The sequence below is a fragment of the Vicia villosa genome, linkage group LG7 (genome assembly GCF_029867415.1).
Source record: "Vicia villosa cultivar HV-30 ecotype Madison, WI linkage group LG7, Vvil1.0, whole genome shotgun sequence".
Lineage (NCBI taxonomy): Eukaryota > Viridiplantae > Streptophyta > Magnoliopsida > Fabales > Fabaceae > Vicia > Vicia villosa.
In genome coordinates, this window is record NC_081186.1 from 71,721,615 (window position 1) to 71,746,399 (window position 24,785).

At 29.4% G+C, this 24,785-nt stretch overlaps 1 protein-coding gene and 2 long non-coding RNA genes across 5 annotated transcripts; 1 reads left to right on the top strand and 2 right to left on the bottom strand.

Moving 5' to 3' along the window:
* Positions 1 to 355: 355 nt before the first annotated feature.
* Positions 356 to 3,964, bottom strand: LOC131620767 (PWWP domain-containing protein 5-like). Of its 2 annotated transcripts, XM_058891924.1 has the most exons (3): positions 3,767 to 3,964; positions 1,097 to 3,663; positions 356 to 1,045 (listed from the first exon to the last, which is right to left on the bottom strand). In XM_058891924.1, exons 2-3 carry the CDS (start codon positions 3,641 to 3,643, stop codon positions 581 to 583), a joined length of 3,012 nt encoding a protein of 1,003 aa, XP_058747907.1. In that variant the 5' UTR covers positions 3,644 to 3,663; positions 3,767 to 3,964; the 3' UTR covers positions 356 to 580. The 2 variants fall into 2 exon arrangements, with proteins under 2 accessions (XP_058747907.1, XP_058747906.1); XM_058891923.1 differs by having other exon boundaries at positions 356 to 3,663; positions 3,767 to 3,963.
* Positions 3,965 to 10,177: 6,213 nt separating this feature from the next.
* On the top strand, positions 10,178 to 11,311 carry LOC131617415 (uncharacterized). Of its 2 annotated transcripts, XR_009288577.1 has the most exons (4): positions 10,178 to 10,342; positions 10,500 to 10,551; positions 10,703 to 10,758; positions 10,869 to 11,311. It is a non-coding gene; the product is annotated as an uncharacterized LOC131617415 (long non-coding RNA). The 2 variants fall into 2 exon arrangements; XR_009288576.1 differs by having other exon boundaries at positions 10,178 to 10,551; positions 10,869 to 11,310.
* Positions 11,312 to 18,943: 7,632 nt separating this feature from the next.
* Positions 18,944 to 19,489, bottom strand: LOC131617416 (uncharacterized). Its single transcript, XR_009288578.1, has 2 exons — positions 19,320 to 19,489; positions 18,944 to 19,212 (listed from the first exon to the last, which is right to left on the bottom strand). It is a non-coding gene; the product is annotated as an uncharacterized LOC131617416 (long non-coding RNA).
* Between the last annotated feature and the right edge of the window lie 5,296 nt (positions 19,490 to 24,785).

Below are 24,785 nucleotides of genomic sequence, written 5' to 3' on the forward strand. Positions count from 1 at the left end.
CTAAAAATTTATCAGTGGTGCAGTTCTTGTTTTTAAATTATGCAGAACAGCAAGATGAGTCATTTCATTTGATTTAAAGTTTCAAGTTTAAACAAAAAAAATTATCCATCTTTCTAAATGACAACTTTGAACTTTGGTGACATTCAACATAAAACTTGGAAAAAATGATCTTATTTTTAACCTTTGTTGAAATGTAAAATGCCATTACACCTTATTGGTTCAAACCAAAGACCAAAAAAAGTTTTAAAGAATCAACAATCAGGTTTGAAGTAAGTGGTACTTGAGCATGCTGTGCTTGAAATGAGCACATGTGGATCATGCAATTTCAAATAACTTTAAAATGTGACTAGGAAACTTGTCAAACAAAGTTATATACTAACTTCAAACATGGTTCATACAAGTCTCAAAATACATCCATCATCATAATTAAGTGGAACTGATACTATCCCCAAAAGATTTCTATATAACAGTTACTCAGTTCTATGTCTCAACACTGCTAGCCGATTTAATATCTGATCAAAATAATAGAACTATTAACGTAGATGATATTCACATAAACTCACCAGCTAATGTCGAGGTATCAAACTGCTGCTGCATCCACCAAACTTTTTTCTTTTTTGCTTTTCCTGCCTCGCTTTCTTGTGACTTTCTCTGGCGTAGGAGGCAAAATCTTGAGGCGATAACTCTTTAACGAAGGTCCAAAGATGCTATACTTTCCAGAACTGCTAAAAGCACTTTCTGCATCAACGCGTCTTTTGAAAACAACTCTGGCGCAGTTAGTTTTCTCTAGCAGCACAGTCTTTGATTCAATTAGCGGCCCATAGTTGGCAAAGATCTGGTTCAGATCGGTTGCTGAAGGAACCGACTCAAAATTTGTAAACTTCAGAGTAAGAGCAGTCGGAGAACTCTCGTTCACATGTTCCGCATTGTTGGAAGGTTCTGATACGAGATTTACATCGGTATCATGTTCCATATTGTTGGAAGGTTCTGATCCGAGATTTACATCAGTATCATTTTCCACATTGTTGGATGGTTCTGATCCGAGGTTTACATTAGTAGTATCGTGTTCCACATTGTTGGATGGTTCTGATCCGAGATTTACATCAGTAGCATCATGCTCCACATTGTTGGAGGGATCTGATCCGAGATTAACATCAGTATCATGTTCCACGTTGTTCGAAGGTTCTGATCCGAGATTTACAACACTATCTAGATGCATTAAACTCGAATCAGGGCTAATTTCGGAAGCCTCCAAAAGTTTCTCTCTTTCATGTTGCTTTTTTACAAGTGTCTCCTCTTCAGGAGTGCTTTGAATTATTCTATCAGTCCAATAAGAATCATTGCATAGCTCCATCGGTGTCGGCATAGAAGCTGTAGCAGCAGGTTCTACAGATGTTATTACTCCAGTCTCACCATCTTGCTCTTGTTCTAAAGACAATCCCTCTTGAAAGAAAGCAAAATTGTTACGGCCACTGAATTTTCCAAATTCTGCAAAGTAATGTATCACCTCACTGCTGTAGCAACTTTCTCCGGTAGGATCTTTGGCAACCAAGCATAGTCGAGACCACAAATCATCTACGGAATCATTCTGTAACTGGGTGGGGTTTCCAGTTTGAGAATTATTGAAACAATAGTCAGAACTACTGCAAGCTATTAACTTCCGTTTTCTGCCACGCTGTGAAGTTGAACTATCACCAGCAATTTGGAAATTCTCAAAACAATAGTCAGAACTATTGCAAGCTATTAACTTCCGTTTTCTGCCACGCTGTGAAGTTGAACTATTACTAGCAATTTGGAAATCTTCGAACCAATAATCAGAACTATTGTAAGGTGCCTTTGGTTTCCTTCCACGCCGTGAAGTTGATTCAGAGTTCTGCAAAAAGCCTTGATCGGATTTTAAAACTTGTTCGTTAACTTGATCAAACAGCTCTTCCACACTTACAGGTTGAGTTTCCATATCGTTCTCGAACAACTGGCCAAGTACTGCAAATTCAGGCGGTTGTGAATAGCCTTTCGAGCGATTGAAAGCCGACACTTGGGCACGAGCACTAGCGAAATCCAGTCTATCAAACTCAGTAAGTGGTGACTGAGCTAATGATTTAACAATACCGACACATTCCGCCGGTTCAAACGATGTTGCACCTATAAACCCGTCCCCACCATTTCTTCTGCTTGATTGATCAAGGGTTTCAGCATTAGCAGTTACTTCTGTTTTCAGTTTAGAGAATACTTCTTCAGGAACACAAGGACAACACAGGCCAAACTCAACCCGTCTCGAAACTTCCTCTACAGCACAATCAACAGCGTGGCGGAAAATTTCCAAATCGCTCTGCTTCTCAAATTCGGAGAAATGTTTATGAAACGGTTTTATCATCGAGACTTCATTCCAAGCAAATGTTTGATCGCCAAAATATGCTATCAGGTAACAATTTTCCTTCCGCTGCCTCTTTGCCATCTCGGATGCAACGGAAGGATCATAGATCTGACCAGGCCACCAAGGATGGCCCCTAACCTTTCCCCATACTAAATCAGATACATGATAGTTAACATCGGAAAACACCAAATCACTCGGCACATTATCCTTCTCCTCCTGAGTGTTTTTATAAGAATTAAGATCCACAACAAGATCTAAACCACCACAGTCATATCGATTATCCTCGGAGTTGGCTTCACCGGAATTACCAATACCCGTGATATAATTCTGAATCACATTTACTTGTGAATCCAACAGAAAAGCCTTTCTCGAAATCGAAACATTCATATCCAAAGACTCTTGTGCATTGACATCCATGTTTTCAACCCCATCCTCAGCTTCTTGAACCTCATTACTCAATGCAACTTTCTCCACATTCTCACATTCTTGTTCAATCTGAACACCATCGTTTAATCCAAAAACCGAACCTTTATCAGTCTCTTCACCTCCACCAGAACATTGAATCACACTTTTCTCATCTTCATTCTCCACCAATCCATATGAAATTTTTTCTACTTTCCCATCACACCTAACACCAAACATTCCTCCATCCTTAACACCATTCACTTTTTCTTGACAAAAACCCTCTTTTTCACAGCCATTAACCATAACATCGCACAGAAAGGCCTTTCTCGAAACCGAAACATTCATATCCATAGACTCTTGTGCATCGACATCCATGTTTTCAACCCCATCCTCATCTTCTTGAACCTCATTACTCAATGCAACCTTCTCCACATTCTCACATTCAGGTTCAATCTGAACACCATCATTCAATCCAAAAACCATATCTTTATCAAACTCTTCACCTCCACCAGAACATTGAATCACACTCTTCTCATCTTCATTCTTCACCAACCCACATGAAATTTTTTCTACTTTCCCATCAAACATTCCTCCATCCTCCAAACCACTCACTATTTCTCGACAAAAACCCTCTTTTTCACAGTCATTAACCATAACATCACACCCCGAGTTCATGTGAAACCCAACCACATCAGTCCCAGAAAGCAGGTTCATTGAATCGTCGCTTCCTCCAACATCACCGATTAGGGCTTCAGAAACATCAACATTGGACATTGTTGAAGAATCAAAACCCGAAACCTCATTCTCTCGATCAAATAAAACATAATCAGCTTTTAAATCATTTATGTCGGAATTTTCAGCCATTACAATTTACAACCAAAAACCTAAAACAAAAAACACATGCATGCATTCATATCACAACGATGTAAATCATAAAAACCGTTATAATAGAATAATATAATACTACAAAGGATAAGAAATTGAAACCTGTTTTAGAAGCAGAGTCTTGTTGTTTTTTTCCGTTTGTTTGAGTAGAGAGAAAAGAGATGGTTCTTTTTTGACATGAATGTTGAAGGTGAACTCATATAGAGTGAGAAACGAAGCGTTTAAGAGTGTGAAGTGTGTGAGAAAATCTCGAGGGATTTAGAGAGAGAAAGCGTGCTATAGTTTTGGTTTGATTTTGTAACAGAAAAGACAAGTTTCGTGTGAACCTTATGTTTGATGCATGTTCTTTGTTTGACGCGTGTCATTTAAGATGGTTGTGAAAAAGGAAATAAATATTGCATTGATGAAAAATGTGTTCAAAATTAATTTGTAGGAGAGTTTAAGTATTCAATTCTATTGTCTTTAAGTATTTAATAACAAAATTATTTTTATCAAACGATTTAGTTAATAGGGGTCTTACTCTCACATATCTGCATATCATTGCAACATGTTGTATTGTTTTTTCAAGAATATGTTAGACATGTACAAAGTTGTTAATGAATTTAGAGACTACCACATAAACTTCCTTAGTTCCTAACAAGAGTTATTGGTACCGTTATAAAAACGATATAGTTTACCATAATTCAAGCATGCAGCAAGTAAAAATGAAAGGTCGGCTAAATAAATACTCAAACTAAAATTGAAATGAATATTTATAATATAATAAAATTAATGGCGGCGTAAGAGTTCAAAAGATTTTTAGTAGATTTTTTGTCACCACATTAAAATTGTTTTTATTTGGTTTTTGCATAATAAAGTTCTTAATTTTATTATTAAAATAATACAACTCTCATATTTTATCAAACTTACCAAATATCTCTCAATTCTATATTTTTTTCTTTATCATCACTTTCTCACTTCTTTTTCCAAAAAAAAATATATATATTATTGATCTATATAATTTTATATAGGAAAAATAGTACTTATGATAAAAAAAATTATTAAAAAATGGTATACGGTAAAAATTAATTCAAAAAATATATTATTGATCTAAATATTTTAATATACGAAAGTTTAATATTGATCCAATATTTTGTAAATGATGCCTAAACAAAAAGAATATTTGTATACGGAAAAAAATCAATTTTTTACAAAAAATAGTATTTATGATCCAAATATTTTTTTATTTAAAAATGGTATACGGGAAAAATTTACTATTGATCTAAATACTTTTTATATACGAAATTTACTATTGATCTAAATATTTTTGTAAATGATACCTAAACAAAAATGAAGTATGTATACGGGGAAAAAAATTATTATTGATCTAAATATTTTTATATATGAAAAAATAGTATATATGATCAAATATTTTTTATCCAAAAATAGTATACGAAAAAAAATCTATTATTGATCTAAATATTTTCATATACGAAAATTTAATATTGATTCAAATGTTTTTGTAAATGATATCTGATCTTACCTGATCAGATGGATCTTCACGGCCTGCACGGATTTGGATCTTCTGAGAACTAGGGGGTGTACCTGCAAGGTACTCCGATGCTAAAGTAATCAGACGAGCAACAGAGTGCAAGTACAAGGTAAAAGTTAGAAGAGAGTGAATACCTGACCCTCTAGTGAAAGAGGGTATTTATAGCCCCCAGCGCTGGGCCAATATCTCGCTACTAGGCTGGATACCCAAGCCCAATTAGGAGACTGACAGGATTCTTGGGCGGAAATATCAGAGGTGAATACGTGGTCTCCGTCCTGGTCAACCACTCCGAAGTTTAATGGAGACGTGGTCTTTTAGGGACTACGTGGACTCCATATTATTCGAGGAGTTGGTGTTGAAGTAACCCTACGAGGAGGAGGGTCCTCGGCATGAGGCCACGAGAAAGAGAGTCCTCGGTGGAAGGGACGCTCGCCGGGAGTGTGCTTGGTAAGTTTGAGTCTAGACGAGGAGGGAGGTTCTCGTTAGATGGGGCGCTCGCGGGGAGCATCATACGCCGAGCGCTCGCCGCGGAGCTTTAATGTCGTTGGGCCTCCAAGGAGCCGAGCATTGTTTGCTCTTTATGGGCTTAGGGATGATTTGGGCCTTCAAGTCCAATTGGGCCGAATCTTGGCCCAGTCCAGAAGAATATCTAAACAAAAATAATATTTGTATACGAAAAAAACTATTATTTACGAAAAATAGTATTTATGATCCAAATATTTTTTATTCAAAAATGGTATACGGGAAAAAAATCTACTATTGATCTAAATATTTTTATATACGAAATTTACTATTGATGCAAATATTTTTGTAAATGATACCTAAACAAAAATGAAGTTTGTATACGAGAAAAAAAATCTATTATTGATTTAAATATTTTTACATGCGAGAAATGATATTTATGATCAAATATTTTTTATCCAAAAATGGTATACGGGAAAAACTCTATTACTGATCTATATATTTTTATATACGAAATGATAATAATGATCCAAATATTTTTGTAAATGATACCTAAACAAAAAATAATATATGTATACGAAAAAAAATTATTTACGAAAAATGGTATTTATGATCCAAATATTTTTATATACAAAATTTACTATGATCCAAATATTTTTGTAAATGATACCTAAACAAAAATGAAGTCTGTATACAGGAAAAAAATCTATTATTGATCTTAATATTTTTATATACGAGAAATGATATTTATTATCCAATATTTTTGATCAAAAAATGATATATGGAAAAAAATCTATTATTAATCTAAATATTTTTATATACGAAAATTTAATATTGATTAAAATATGTTTGTAAATGATACTTAAACAAAAATAATATTTGTATACTTATATAAAATTTATTACTTACGAAAAATGGTATTTATGATTCAAATATTTTTTATTAAAAAATGGTATACGGGAAAAAAACTACTATCGATATAAATATTTTTATATACGGAATTTACTATTGATCCATATATTTATGTAAATGATACCTAAACAAAAATGAAGTCTGTATACGTGAAAAAATATTTATTATTGATTTAAATATTTTTATATACGAGAATTGGTATTTATGATAAAATATTTTTGATTAAAAAATGATATATGGGAAAAAATCAATTATTGATCTAAATATTTTTATATACGAATTAATCAGATAATTATTTAAATATTTTTTCTTTTTTAACATTTTATTTAAACTAAATGATGTGTCCAAATGCGTGTAACAAAACAGAACTTGTGCAGACGCACGAGTTTGTTACTAGTTGTTAAGAAACTTCAAAGAAAATGTGAAATGTGTCCATTTGTCGATCATACCCGCAAAGTCATCTAAATGTTGCAGGCAATTCTAATTAAGGGTTAAATAAGTTTTTGGTCCCTATAAATATTGCAGTTTCATTTTTAGTCCCTCCTGAGTTTTGGCAACAGTTTTAGTTGGTTTTGCCAACGGTTTTTTTTTGTAAAAAGCGTTGCATAAAGGCAGGGAGAGACTAAAAATAAAAACTGCAATATTTATAGGGACCAAAAACTTATTTAACCCTCTAATTAATTATTTGTATTTTTGGTCACATTTTTAGTTTTGGATTATCTTTGTGTAGATCACCATAAACTTTTTGATATTTTTATTTGATTTACATTTCTTTATTTGTTTGAAGATGTTTATTATTTTTCATTATTTCCTTTTGACATCATTAAAACTAAGATTACCTATATAACTAATAAAATCACAAGTTAGAGTTGGAAAAAGTTTGTGATGAATTCGAGTCGAGTTTTGAGCTTGATCAATATTACTTATCGATTTGAACCCAATAGTATCATCTTTGAATCAAATATTTCTAACCCCAATATTAGGTCTGACATTTTTCCTCAACAAAATATGTTCGACCAGTCTTTTTGATTTTAAGTCAATCATCTAGCTAGAGCCTAAGAAGGTCCATATGCGTTAAAATCGAAGAGGATCAAATGAATTGAGACTATAATGTGGTTTTGTGTTAAAAAAAGGTATTGATGATTGATTCAACAAGATCAAATATTATGAACATCATTAAATAATAGATATGTATAAAAAAAGTGTGACATGAAATTGCTAATGATTTACTCAACAAGATAAAATACTATGAAGATCTTCTAAGAAATGGACCTGAATCTTAAAGCGTTTCTTTGATATGAAGATTAAGTGACTTTGTTTTACTAGGATAAAATTATAAAGTAGTGTACATCTCTCTTAATGCTAAAGTATACACACACTCCAAAAAAATGTTTTCCAACTTCACTCTTTTCAAAACTTTTAGGAAAAACCAATTTCTTTTTTAAACTTAGAATAATTGATTATGGTGTATATCTATCAATTATGAAGCAATTTTTTCCTTATAATTGATTATGGTTGTGGTATAATTAATTATGAGACGTGTCTCTCTAGACAATCTATTATTGATTGTGCATAATTAATTATGGTAGGAATCTTAACAAAACTTTCCTAAAATTCCTTTGTTTTAGGCCGAACTTGAACAATTCTAGTGTGTGCTTTCATTTATCCCTAATTTCTTTTAATTATTTTATTCATTATCCATTATCTTCTTCTTCTTAAAACTTAACTTGAAAATATTCCTTTATTTTTACACTTTCAAAAAACCTTTTAAATTATAATTCACTCCTCCAATTTGTTGTGCTTGAAGTTATTTAGTCAATAATTATCAAAGATTAACTCGTATGTATAGACTAATCATATCAAAATGAAGGATGATTTTAAATTATTCATTAAATAAATCTCCATCTTTCAACGTGAATGGTACGCTTACGAGAAAGAGAAAATGAAAATATATTTGAAGGGATGAATTGTGATATTTGAGACGTTGTTAAAAAGGTCCTTTTGTACCCACACATCAAGTTAATGTTGTAGTGAAAAATAAACCCAGAAATATATGGACCAAAGAGGATACATAAATGGTGAAATTCAATTTAAAGAGAAAGCTATCATCACTACTGATTTGGGTATGAATGAATTTTTTAGAATATCACGCTGTAAAAAAAACTTAACAAACTTGACAAACCCTTCAAGTTATCTATGCAGGTATTACCGATGTTAAAAGAAAGAGGATGAACACATTAACCCATGAGTATGAGTTATTTAAATTGAAGCTTGAATAAAATATTCAAGATACACAAAAATGTTTCATTCATATAATAAACCACTTAGAACTTTGGGAAAAACTTTTCAAAGTAAAGATTTGGGTCACAAAGTCCTTAGATGCTTAATTTGCGATTTCCAAATCTAAAGACTTGTCTGATTTTGACTTGGATACTCTTCTTAGTATATTACAGGAACACAAGTTTGAACTAAATCGTCTCGATGAAAGCAGAGAAGGCGAGAAGAAAAATAAAGGACTTGCACTAAATAGTAGAGTGGTCAAAGCTAATGAGTTAGAAAAATAAAACTTCCAAAATGAAAGCGATGAAGACATGAATCTTCTAGTTGAAAACTTCAAAAAATTCACGAGGAAAGAAAAACAATATGCAAACTTTCAAAATAAAAATAAAGAAATACCATCATTTATTCTACATGTTTCTAGTGTAGAAAAAAGAGTCACATAAATCCAAAATGTTCGTTGAACTAAAGCAAAATTAAAAGATACAAAAGACCATAAAATGAATAAAAAGAACTTTCATTGCATAAGACAAAAATATGGATGACAATTGTACTCATACTCAATTGGTACTCGCATAAAAACTCATAATGGATAGGATAAAAATCCCATAATGGGTTTGGGGATGACATGAACTCATCTGATGAATCCTAAAAGTAAAAAGAAGCTAACATATATCTCATGAAAAACCACAAATAAATCGAGGTAAACAATTTTGAAACTAAATTACATATAATGAGCTCTTGTTTACATATAAATAATTATTAAGTATTTTATTTTATTTTATTTTAATTAATATTTTAGTTGAATTAAAGTTGTTGAAGATGTATCGTGGTTGAAGAAGTTGTGTTGGAATCTCACATTGTTTAAATTTTTAGGATGTAAGATGTATAAATGTGTTTGAGCACTTTAACCTTTGAGTAAGATTTTGCATGAGACTCAAACTCATTTAACATGTTATAAGAGTCCAGTTAAGGAATTCATTATGGACATTGGAATCACGTCCATGTTAGGTCTGATGGTGGATGTTGAAGTTGTATTATGGTTGTTCAAGTTGTGTTGGAGTTTCATATTGCTTAGGTTCTTAGCCTCTTAGATGTGTAAATCTATAAAATAAGAAAACACAAGTACCTGGTTAATACTCATATGCCCTTTGTATAAAAAATTCCACCTATTTATTTTAGGGTCAAAATGTGTCCAAATAATACTTTTTGTGACTAAATTCTGACTTTAGCTTGAATCTAACAATTAGTTTCTTCTGTTCCTCTCTCTATTGGTCAAGTTATGTACTATTTGTCCTTTTAGAGTTCATAATACTTCAAATGCAATAAAATGTTAACTTTTTCACCTTCCCAATGCAATTTCTTGGAACAGATTTCTGAAAAAGCAATTGTCTAACATGTCTAATCATAATGCACCATAGCTCCCAATGTTTCATAATGAATGTTGCCTCTTACTTCTAACCTCTCTCATTTCTCTCATCTTTTTCCATCAAATTGTTCGCCTCTCTCTTCTCTCAAACTCATCTTTCTATTGCATCTCTAACATTCATCTCTTTTATTTCTTCTTCATTTTCTCTCATTCTCATTTATTTATATGTCATCTCTTTATGTTCATCAATCTTTTACATAGTTATTTTTTTCATTTTTTTTCAGGTTATAGATCTATATACCAAGACGCAAACTGACTTTAAACCATATAAAAAGTGTAAGTTTTAACTTTTTTTTAAGTTGTAGATTTATACATATATGTAATCATCCTGGATATTATAGATCTTCTTTTGCTATTTTTGAACTTCATGACAAAACCCATATTTTTTCATCTTTTTAATATTTTCTCACTTCTTTTGTTTTTACAGGTTGTAGATTTACATATAAGATGGAAAAAGTTAAATAACATTGATAAAAGAAAAGAGTAAGTTTTTAATTTTTTTTTTTGTTTTTTTTAGGTTGTAGATCTAAACGAATATGTTACCATCTATGTATTTTCTGGATAATATATACTTTCTTGATTTTATTTTGTAGATTGAGGTTGAATGAATAAACTTTTGTTTGAATAATGGATGAGGGTAGTGAAGAAATCTGAGTTTTCGTTTGAATGGTGGATCTTGGAAAAGAATGATGATGGAAGTTTTGCGTTTGAAGGGACAAATCAAATTTCTTTATTTTTCAAAGAGTTAGGTTGAACGACGGATGAATAGATGAAAAAAAATAAGGGTTTTGTGTTAGAAATCTGGGTTTGGTATGAATAAATGAGAGTGTTGTAGATGAAATCTGGGAGTAGAGGGATACAGAATTTCAAGAAATAAGTAACATGTTGTTTTGGTATCTGATAAGAGATAAGAAAATCTTGTGGAAGCAATAATGCTAAGACACGTGGGTGGGAAGAAAGAGAACATGTGGTGATAAAAAAAAAGAAATAATAATCAAGAAGATTTCTTTTGAGATAGAAAAAAGAATGAGATAGAAAAATTATGTTTCTCATTAATTATTTAGGGATAAAAAAATAATGATTCTCAATTATTATTATTTTTAGGTGAAACAATCTTTTATTTATCTTAATATTCGATACATTTAATTTTTTAATAAATTTTTTATTAGAAATTGATTTAATTTTTTTTAAAAAAAAATTATACTTTTAATTGTTAATATATCTTATTTTACTTTTAAGATAAATAAAAGATTGTTCTCTAATATATCTTATTTAAAAAAAAAATTTAAAGATTTTTATTTTAAAATAAAATAATGTTTAAGACTAACAATTTAATCAAATCTTTTAATTTTTGACTAATTTTATTTTAGTAACCCCAAAACATTTTTGTTTCGTCTATTGATTTTGTTAATTTTGTCTCTTTCAATTGTGTTCGGATTAGGTAGTTTTTGATTGAGTTTTTCTATTTTGACATTTACCAATAACATATAAATATGTTATAATTGTGATTTTAATGTCCCATCTTGATATTATTGTTTGCAATTTTAGGTTATAATTTAACCTAATCACAATTAATCCAAATTTTATGCATATTTATAGAAGAAGGTGATTGAAAAAATAAATGATTTGCCTCTGTAACCACTTGATGTTAAAACTGACCCCTGAACCGGATTAAATCGGGAGGGAGTATTTGAAGAAATATGTGAAATATTGGTAAAAGAAAGTAGGAAAAAGAAGTAAATGAGAGATGAGAATTGTGAGAGGATTGACATGAAAAGATGTACAGAAAAAATGATAAAAGTATAGTTGTTTTGAAAATACAAATATTTAGACTTCATAGACTTATAATCAATTAATTAAGGCTCTGTTTGGTAAGATATATTTTTGAGCTTATAGCTTATGTCTTATAAGCTCATATGATAATTTAGATCCGTTTGGTAATGGTCTTTTCATCACAAGCTTATAGCTTATTTTACTAGCTTATAGCTTATTTTCTAGACGCTATTTCAAATAGCGTTTTAGCTTATGTCTTATAGCTTATTATTTTTTCTTCCTTTTTTATCCTTATTATTTCAATTAAAATCCATTTTTAACCCTTGTAATTTAATTTAATTTAAAATAATATAATTATATATTAAATATCTTTTATGTCATTTTACATTTATAAGTTAATTGAACCGCTAATTTTACCAAACACTTCAATGAACTTATAAGCTATCAGTCTCAACCATCCGCTATAAGCTATAAGTCATCAGTCATCAGCCATCAGTCATAAGCTATAAGCTATCAGTTAGCTTATCAGTCAACCGCTATTTTTACCAAACAGACCCTAAATTAAAATACTACATATGAAAATGACAAGTAAGAAAATTGATTGAAATTGATATGGGACATGTAAATCTAAAAATGAGTACATATTTTTAATGTTGTTATGTCACAACATATATTGCAATCAGTTTAAAATATATATAAATTATTATATTACTCAATTAATTTAATACATTATATTAAATAGTTTTTAATTTAATAATTTATAAGTTAAATAATTATTTAGTTTATAATTTAATAATTTATAAGTTAAATAATTATTTAGTTTATAATTTAATAATATTAAATTTAATAAAATTAAGTTAAATGAATTATAAGATGTAGACTTCCTTAGTATTTTTAAGATGTAGACTGAAGTAGACTTCCATATTTTTATTGCTTTTTTGTTTTAAACATATATAAAACATCTTAAAGATAAGGTTGAGGATGAGAATTGACAGAAAAATTGAGAAAATGAGATATGGAAAAATTTGCAAAGATATGCCATGAATGCAAACGTGAAAGAAAATCAGTGGAATAGACTATACAGGTTCTAAAAGAATTTCAAGGTGAAATAATAAAGTTTATTCTTTTATGAGAAATGAGAAGATGTTTATCATTTTCTAATATTATATTTTTTTAATCATTTTTTACTATTTTTTTAATCATTTTTTACTAATTGTTTTTTTATATTATAAAAATATTTACTTAATTTTTTTCTTATCATATAGGCCGACGAAACGACGAGATATCAAGAGGTGCAGTTGCACTTCCTTTTGTTGGTGATTTTAGTATCATCAATGCATTTTGGTAGTAATGTGATTTACTATAGGCCAATGCAATTATGCGTTAAGTTTGAAACGAGTTAGGGTAGTGCGGAGTGCACGCTCGTCGAGCCAAACGTGTAATTGAATTTGAATAATAGAAACGGGGTTCCAAGGGGCGTAGCCCCTAGCGGGGTGCGGGGCAGCGCCCCGAGCGAAAAATTCGTTTGAATAGTTGCACCCTTTCCCAACGGACATAACAATTCGTTTGAATAGTTGCACCCGTTCCAACAGACATAACTGTTTTCCGAAAAGGTGTGCCTGTTCGTTTCTATCATTGGTCTCCTATATAAGGAGTCTTTTGGTCTCGATTTGGAACACGAAATTACAGACTTCCTCTCTACATTCTGATCTGTTCTCCATTGTCAGAAACAGATTGTTCTTCAAGAATTATCCCCACAAAGATTTCGTGAACCCAGACAAGAATATGGTCGAAATACTTTGTTCGGAAAGTGAACGAACATGATTCTTGAAGATATACAGGATTATCATACCAAATCTCTAACACCTTTGATATATGTGGGTCTGCTCATCCATGATAGAATCTAAATATGTGGTTGTTGGTTTGAGTACGATTATTTCTCTACCACATGTCTTCCACTTGGTTGATGCTTCGATAATTAATTTACTGTGAATCCAAAAAATTAAAATTTATATACGAGAATAAATTTACTATTGATTCCAATAATTTTATAAAGAATGTCAAAACAAAAATAATATTTACATACGAGAAATAAATACAGGAAAACATATTTTTATATATAGAAAAATAATAATTATTGTTCAAAAAAAATGTCTTTTTAAAAATATTATGAATTACTCAAGGTGACCGACAAAAACCAAAATATTAGTGGTTTATAAAAAACTCCTATATTATATTAGAACACATTTAATATTTTAAATTTTAACTTATATATTAATCTTAGACTTCTTTTTTATCTTTTTTTATAATTTATTTTAATTTTTTCTATTATTTTTTAATTCCATATTCTTACTGGTAACATAAAACCGGTCCACACCAGAACCCGTGCGGAGGCACGGGTTTCACACTAGTATGTTTGGGAAATCTTATCCTTTGAGCTGGATTTTGAGATGAAATTCGAGCTCATTTGACAAAGGTGACATTAGTTAGAATTTAAATTAGAATATTTGAATTAGAATAGAAAGGAAAAAAAAAGGAAAATCTAGATGAAAATTTAAAGAAGCAAGGATTAGAGGAGAGGAAGAACCAGAGAACACTCATCATCATCATCATCATCATCATCATCATCATCATCTTTATCATCTACGCTTAGATGGGATCTCAAACCTATTTCATCGAAGCATGATTGTATATTAATTTTTTGTTAGGGCTTTAACAATTTAAATTGATTTTTGAACATGCATACATAGATTTTTAATCTATAGTTGAATTTTGGTGTTAATTTCATTGTCTAGTCTATATAATTGCAATTGATTATTTTATGTGTTTTTCTCATAAACCATCGGTTATCTGAATCATATAAATGTATTTATTTTATAACTCTTTAAGAGAGTTAGTGAATGGATGCAAAAATTCTTAGCCTCTTAGAGAAATGTCATGTTAAAATATGTTTTGATGCGCTTTTTTATACTAAAGACCACTTATTATACTATTATGAAATATTATTATATTTTTAGATATGTAATATAAAAATGTTACAAAATGTCCTATTAAAATATGTTTTGATGCACTTATTAAGTTGTTTGTTGTAGAAATTGTATGTTTCAATACTTTTTAAATTGATTATTTATAACTAATATTGATTAGTGCATGTTAAATTAGATAAGTTATAGTTATATGAGGATGTGATTGAAAAAGTGCAAATTCGAATTAACTACATTTCACTTATGTATTTTTAAATGATGAAATTATGATTAAAAAAATGTTTTGGTTATGATATGTTGTTTATAATTAAAAAAATGTTTTTTTAATAAAGATATGTTTTTAAATGTGATTTCCTATAGAATATGTGTTGTAAATAAATATATGTTTTATAAATAGAAAAACATGATTTTTCTAAAACACAATTTCATAATTTTATGGCTGGACTTGCCCAATTTTTCAGATGTTTCATATACCCGCCTAAGGGTGCAGTTACCGTGCATAGATATTTGGTTTATAATGCAATAATGATTCATTTGAATTGCATAATGACTTATCCCATTTTTTCATTAAATATATAATTTTTATTTACACAACAATAATGATTCATTTGAATTGCATAAATTATATTCTATATTTTATTATGTACTTAATATTTATGAAAAACTAATCATTAATATTTTATTATTATATCAAATCTTCAAATTTAATAATAAAATAGTATACTACCAATTTACGTAATTAACTTAATAAATATAGTTTAATAGCCTCATTTAGTACCCTTAAATGCCATTTTACGTTAAAGATTAAATTAATTTAAAAAATCTGCTATAATCATTATTAAAATGGCAGGCTAATTAATAGTGCAAATGAATTCAGATTTTTGTAATGTTACCAATGCAGGTACACGAATTTATTGGGAAAATACTGCTAAGCCATATTGATCTTTACATTTTCCCACATGGCCTGCATAATTATTATTGCAGTGGAAAACGTAGAGACTTAACTTTTAACCGATTCCCACGATTAAATTTTTGTGGTTCCAACCATTTCTATGCCTTTTCATATTTCTTTCACACATTAACCAAAGTATTCATTGATTCCAACAATATTTTATGACATTTGAAATTTCTTCACACATTAAAGTGTATTCTAACATATTTTTATAATTATTGTACAATGGATCATAATATCAAACGTACAAGGAGATTAGGAGAAAATGAGATACATAAGGAAAAATGAGATACATAAGGAAAAGTCACGCGGAGAAAAGGAAAAGTCAAGAAAAGGTAAGATGGAGGAAAAGAAAAAGTCAAGAAAAGTCCAGATAGGGGAAAGGAAAAGTCACCATGCGCTTTGAATTTTTATTTACAACTAAACATTGCACGAATACAATCATTTAATTATTTTATTATTCATCATAATCAACTCTGTCTATTATTATTTTAAATAATTATCATTAATTATTTTATAACATTTTTTCTACTCTAATAATACTTTTTTAAAAATGATTTTATATACAATAATAAAAATTATTTTTATAATTTTTATTGAAACAACTCTTATTCAATTATCCTCACCATATTGTTGTGCATATACTTTTCTTTTATTTTTAAATATTTTAATAAAATTATTGATTTATTGACAAAACAATATACATTATATATAAACAATTATAAAATTATTAGGTAAATTTGTTTTTTATATTCTTCAAAAATAAAATACGTTTCAACAAAAAAACAAGAAAATTATTTCAATAACAATAAAAATAATTTTACAAAGTTTTATTTATCTAAAAAAAACTATGCTTTAAGAGAGTTAATTTTATGTGTTATTATATAATTTTTAATCTAAAAATTAGATTAGACTATTCATTAGTACTACTATTTTTCAACTATTTTAAAAAAAATGAAAAAATATGTACTTTTTATTATAAAATAATTATCTTATTTTTAATAAAGATTAAGATAAGTGATTTATTTAATATAATTTTTTTAATTATAATATTCATTTCAATTACATAAATTTTATTCTCTTTATTTTAAAACTTTTTTTATTATAATATTCATCTGAATTGCAATATAATTAATAGTGTATATTAATTATCAGATTTTATTAATATTTTAGACTATTGATTTATCCAATATTCATTACTTTTATATAATTGTTTAAGATTTTACTGTCATATACAATACAAGTTTGTACAAATTTATTGATAGCTTTGAAAGGTAAAATATTGATGGCATTCATGAATTTGATTTTGTTTTCCAGACTATTTTGATGTATTTTCTTTTATTACAATTTATTTGAATTGATTCCTACAATTTATTACAATTTATTTTAATATATTTATTTTGGGAAAGATAATATATTTTATTTTAACGATGACAATTTGTTTTTATATTTAAAAAATTAGATCATTTAGTACCTGTTACCAAATGAAATAAATATAATCACATATATTATATTTATTTATTATTTATAACATTGCGCAATTTGTGCGTATGCACTGGTAGATGATTACTCATGGTAGATTTATAACGACACTGTATGATTCATGCGAACGCACAGGTAAATGACTGCTTAATTATTTTTCACTTATTTTTTCTACTAAAGTATATATTTTTAACTAGATTAAATTAATATTTATATGAAAATTATAATTTCAAATATTTTTTTCTTTTTAATTTGCATATCTTTTATATATATTTATTAACCATCATTATATATAAATTAAATTCATTCTCACATTCATTATGATTATTTTTAAAACATATCATTAAATATTTAATTGATATACGATCATAAAATCATATAATATCAATAGAATCCATAAATTTACCATTCAGAAAAATTTAAAAATTATAGGCATGTCCGACGGGCCGAACCTATTTTTCTAACGGGCCGACAAAATATTTACTTAAACTGAACAGATATTATATATCATATGTTGTAACGGGCCGACAAAATATAAGTTTTTCAATCCATATATTAATTTTTTTGAATTTTTTAAAATATTTAACTCTATTTGTTTATAATTTAAAATCAAAGTTTTTAAAACAACTAACTTATAAAATAAAATACAAGAATATGAAATCAAAGTGAAAATTTTTTAAACACTTTAAAATGAATGTTATGTTTATATGACATTCAAAATTTCAAATATTATATTTTTTTAACCATTAAAGTACTATATTTATTTAATATTTCTCACGACATTGTGCGACCCGTACGAACACACGGGTAGATGACTAATTAATTATTTTATTTATTTTTGAACTAAACTATACATTTTTTACGGGTCGAGATAACTTAATTTATATATAATTTATATTCTTTTTAACCATCACTATATGATATTTATTTATTATTTATAATGATATTGTGCAATCCGTACGGGTAGATGACTACTTAATTATATATCTTTTATATACTTTTATTAATCATTATTATATTATATTTATTTATTATCTATAATTACATTTGTGCGACCCGTGCGAACGCACGGGTCTCTTGTTAGTTATATAGAAAAAGTAATACCCGTGAAACAATTTCTAAAATTGTTTCTGCCACGACAAAATATATAATTATTAACTTTATTATCACTGTTTTAGTTAATTATAATTTTGCAGTCATATTCAAGGCTTTTTTTATATCTTCTAAAAATTTAAAAAGCATTTGAGGCTATTAAAACAAATAAACAGATAATAGAATTATAAATTAAAGTGTTTATAAAAATAATCCGTGTAAAAATGTTATGACGTAAACATAATTAAAGGATTTGAAGCAAGATAAAAATTAATATTAAATCTTATTATTAAAGTTATTTTATAGACAATGAACTTGGAAATAATTTATGATATGTTAGAGTTGGATTCCATGATAAAACCTCAAAAATTAAGAGAGAAGAAAATAATAAATAATATTCTTTGATTTTTTACCTTTATCTTTTATTACAAAGTCATAGTTACAAGATCGATGAAATTAGAAAAAGAAACAAAGCAAACTTATTAATTGTTGACATAATAACTAAATGACAACTCTTTAGAATGTTTTAGGACTTTAATAGATATGGTACTTATAGGATCTGAATCGCTTCACATTTAAGATCAATGCACTTAATAGTATAAAACATGTTCACACTTTGTGGACAATCGAGGTCAGTTTCACATACATCATGCGCTGTAATTAATAAAAAAAGTAAAATAATATTACTAAAACATGATAATAGATTTGGTAGAAACTACAAAGTAAGAAATGAAATTTAAAAAGGATGAAAAATGGCTTACCATGGCAAATTTTTGTTGAAACAAAAAATAAGGAAAGAAATACAATCATAGCATAAACAAATTTGAAAACTTCAGCCATATTTTTTCTCTTCCCATGTAAAAATATAATATAATTTATAGTTTATAAAGTTTACGCTCTCTTAAAATATTTAAATAATTTGTAACCTTTAAGAAGTTGTAAAAACTCATCATAAAATTATAATCATTATTAAATATCTTTCAAATATTTAAGTATATCGTATTTGTCTCTTTAGCACATACTAAAGAGGTTACATAACAAATTTATTAATTATCAAAATTTATTTATTTTTAACTTATTTTTTTATTACTTTTTTAACCTTTCATAATAGTAAATAGATTTTTTTTACCATGGTAAGTTATTTATTGGAATAATGAACTACTGTTAGAACATTTTAATGCATAAATATTGTAGGATCAAAACTAGTGGTAGGTTTTGTTTGATAAAAATAATGGTAGCCTGATAAATTAATTTATCACTTATAGTTGATGACTAATGACTAGTAGTTTATAGCTTATAGTTGATGGGTAATGACTTATATTTGATAAGTTAATAAAAGTGTTTGATAAAATTAGAGGTTCAACTAACTGATAAATTAAAATGACATAAAAGATATTGAATACATAATTATTTTAAAATAAATTATATAGGGTAAAAGTGAATTTTAGTTAAAATAATAAGGATAAAGGTGGAAGAAAAAATGATAACCTGTAAGCTAAAATGTTATTTGAAATAAAATAAGCTCTAAGTTATAAAAAAGTTATAAGCTCGATAATAAAAGACTGTTACCAGACAAATCTTTTATTGTTATATGAGCTTATACAGGTGATTATGCATATACGCTAATAAAATAGCATCTGTTGTCCATTTAATCTTCGTCTTCATCCCGTTTTATGCGTGATCATTGATGTTGAGTAAAATCAAATGTAAGTATTGTGTATTATCGTATCCACATGGATTGGAGCGATATCAAAACCGTTCAAAAAATTTCTATAGTTATAAGCATAAAGTTTCAAGTTTGTTTGGTGTAAAGTTACATAAAGTAAAAAAGCTTAAATAACGGAAGATAAGTTTCAGAGGATTAGACTTGTTGGGAATTTGTTTTCATTCACCGATTCAATTTGCAAATCTCGGACCAGTTATACACAATTTATGCTTGTTTCATTATCATCACGTATTGCTCACAACAAAGTTCATGTCTAAACATTTGTTGAGATTTCTTACCTTATGGTTTAATCGACGATTTCTTGGCCTATTAAACGATACGGTAGCATTAAGATTCAATACTTAAAGTGAATATTAAACCTAAATCCATGTCTAGCATTTAGAGTTTAATAGTTGTTATCTTGGATCGAGACTAGAATCGTATTTGTCAATATCAATTCAATCCATGAAATAGACGGTAAAACAAAGATAACAATGATAATGATTCAAACATAAATTATATATAACGCCATGATCAAAGAAAATACATACTATTTTGGTGAACTACGACCAATCCCAACAAGAGAGGGATTTAGCTACTCATGGTAGCTTGATGAAAATGGAAGAATGTAGTTGAATCGACATCAACGACGATTTCCCGACTCTTGATGTGTATCCAGCTCCTTCTACCTAAATCCTCTTCTATTCTTATTTCTATTACAAGGTAACGAGAAAAAACTAAAATGCCCTTTCTGAACTGGTTTCTGCTCTATTTATAGCAGTTCTGGTCGTCATGCTTCGCTACGCGAACAAAAGTTCGCTACAACCAATGTTTGCTTCAGGGTTAATTTTTTGAGTTTGAACCGCCTTCAGTAGACCGCCAAAGTTCGCTACAACAAAATATGGTTCGCTACAGCGAACTTCCTTTCTTCAGCCTTAAGTATTTTAAATATCTTCTAGAAACCGCCAACATTCGCTACAACAAAATATGGTTCGCTGCAGCGAATCTCTTGCGTTGTTGCTCGCTGCTAGAGAAAATGAATGATTTTCTTCTGACTTGGTTCGCTACAGCGAAAAATGGTTCGCTTCAGCGAATCGGGTTTTCGTTACACATTCGCTGCAGCGAAGTATCTGTTTTCTAGAACGTGCCTTTGAATTCGTTGGAGTTCGCTACAGCGAAATATAGTTCGCTGCAACGAATGCTTTGTTTCCTGGTTTTTGCTTTAAGGCCAAATCCTGCATAAAAACAAATCAAACCAAGTAAACATGCAAAATAATACTTTTATTCAATAATTGGGAGTTTTTATGTGAGAAATGTTTCAAATAAGTAAGATAAGTGCTATATGATAATATGATCATTTATTATGATTTAAACACTTATCAAACTCTCCCCAACTTGAATCTTTGTTTATCCTCAATCAAAGTAAAACAAAAGCAAGAGTTTCTATACCAATCTTCACATAATTAACCAAATTCTTCAATATAGTACTTGAGGCACGTGGCTCTTGAAGTTAAACATCTAAGGGTTGATGCTTTATGATTTCCTTTTAGCATTAAGACATATTCATGAAACAAGTTTTCCACATAAAATTCATGTTAATCAATCCAAAGCACTAAACATGTTAATCATGAATCACACTTACCACACTTCTTTTATAAGTGAAAATGATGAGGTATATTGATCTCTCACATGATGAATTTGCTAACATCTAGATCAATTCATACTTTCATCCAAGCAAGATATGTTGATATGTAAAAACATAGATCATAAGGACTTTTCATGGTTGTAATGAAGTGTTTATTCTTATGGCTAATGGAAACAAAGTGGTATTTTCTTTTGAGAAACATTTATAAGTGTTGATTCTTTTACACATATTGCTCTTCCAACCTTTTTTTGTTTCATCCTTTGAACAATTTTCTTTTGATAATCATGTTTCTCTCCTTTTGTTACTTTTCTTTTTCTTTCTTTTTATTTTGATTCTTACACATTATTTTCTTTTTCTTTGGAAGAGGACTTTTTCTTTTTCTCCCCAATTTGAACAAAACCTCACTTTTCTTTGAATGCTCCTTAAAATTTGGCAAAGGATATTAATGGTTTTCAAGGTTCTTTTTAAGGAAAGGTAGAATCTATCATATATGAACTTTTATGATTTTCAATGATATAGAACAATATTCATTAAGTGGTTTACTTAATGCATTTATTCAGTTCAGCAATGATAGATTCATAGCATATGGCTCAATAGGGGTTGCAAATGATCACACTCTCTCAAGGACATTGAGGCTATACTTAGCTTGCTAGTTATGCTCAATTTTTCAACAAAATGCATTGATTCCTTCTATGTATTTATAAAAATCAACATAAATGCAAGATTATGCATGAATCAAACGAGTTAAAACAAGAGTTTGTCAGTCTCCTAAGCATATGGTGAACAATGGAAGGTTACCTCACTTTTTATGGTTTAGAACTAAGTGATTCATAAGGAGACATGTTATTGCAAAAGATTGGATGAATGGAATTTATGCAGACTACTCATGTCACGTTCATGCTTAATACTTTAAGAAAGCAATAAACACTTATCTTGGATTGTGCACTTCTTTCAAAAGTTGTGTTATTTACCCTTGTGCATTTTGGTTTATGTGAAGTTGATCTTCCACTACATGGTTATTCTTCTATCTCATTTGTTTAGAGGACAAATGTTCAAGCATAAATATCATGGATTGGTCATAAGACATCTACCTAATCACTAGATTAAAACACATAAAATTCAAAGATGAAGAAGATGGCATGATTGGCAAATTTTTTGCTGATTCTCCTGTGTTCGCTGCAGCAAACTAGAGCTTCGCGTAACAAACTCTGCAGAACTCAGATTTCTGCAGAATTTTCTTTGTACCATTCCATGCCATTTTCTTCATAATATTCTATTAATCACGCAGAAAGGAAATAAAATTTATAAATGGTTGGGTTACCTCCCAACAAGTGCTTGTTTAACATCATTAGCTCGACGCCTGTTTTGAATAAACTTACGGTGGTTAGTATGAATTCGTTAAAATGTCCTTGCCACCATCATTTGGCATTTCTTTCTCATCCATTACTTTCAATGCTTCCAGGCCTACTTTATTAGGAGCTTTACTTTGGAATAGTCATCCTCTTTGTGTTTAAACAATGTGAAATTGATTTCTTCGTCTTTGTGCCTTATGTTCATCTTCCCTTCATCCACGTCAATCATCATTCTTGATATTTTTATGAAAGGACGACCTAAGATCAGAGGATTGTTTTCATTATTGTTCATGCTTATTACCACAAAGTCAGTTGAAAATCGAAAACCCTCTAGTTGACCATTTGATCTTTCATTACGCCAATTGGTTATGTGGTTGATTTGTCAGCAAGTTGCAACTTCATTGTTGTAGGGTTCAAATGAAGATCTTCAATCGTTCTCATGGTGGATAATGGAAGAATATCGACGCTTGATCCAAGATCAATTAAAGCGTTATTAAAATAGATATTTCCAATGGTAACCTGTAAAGTAACTTTTCCAAGATCCTCTTTGTTTTCTTCCTTGTGTTTTTGTTCTTCTTGACTTTCTTCCACAACTATTTCTTTTGAATTCTACCCAACTTTGTCTTGAACAATATTACCACTTTTCACCGTGATTGTGTTACAGGTTTCCTTGGGATTAACTTGAGTGGTGGCAGAAAACGTACCTCTTTGTTGCTCACTTAGGTTCTTTGCAACCTGTCCAACTTGTGTTTGAAGATTTCTAATTGACGCATCGGTGTTTTTCTGGTTTTCCATTGACAATTGCATGAATTGATTCAAGGTATCCTCTATCTTTGAAAGCTTATTCGGCTACGTGTAACTTTGGTATTGATTCGGTTTGTTTTGATTTTGGCCATAGCTTGCGTTGTTGTTGTGCGAATAACCTTAATTATACGGAACCTGCCTATGCTGCTGATTTCTCATATAATTCACCTCTTCATTGATCGGAGGACAAAAACCAGTTGGATGGTCACCTGTACAGATTTCACAGAAAGCTACTTGTTGCAATTTAAGTGTTTCGTGCATTTGTTTCAACTGTTGTGGAAGTTTGGAAAGTTACTTTGTTAACTCTTCCACGGTTTGAGTGAGGAGTTTGTTTTGTGCTAATATTGCATCATTCCTATCCAACTCAAGAATACCATATTTCTTTGGTGTTGTACCTCTATTGTACTGGACCTGATGATCATTGAGAGCCATACGATTGATGGTAGAAACAACTTCTTCGGCATTTTTGGACAGTAAAGAACCACATGAAGTTGCATCAAGTAAAAGCTTTGGCTGCGTCTGCAAGCCGTTACAAAAAATATGAATCTGTGTGAGATTATCGAAACCATGGTTTGGACATTTGCGTAACATAGACTTGTAACGTTCCCAGGCTTCACAAAGGGTTTCCGTTGTATGTTGGTGTTTACGGTGATTTCCGGTAAACAACCGCTAGTCTTCCAAACTATAATAAATATGATTTGGTTACTTGCAGGATCGACTA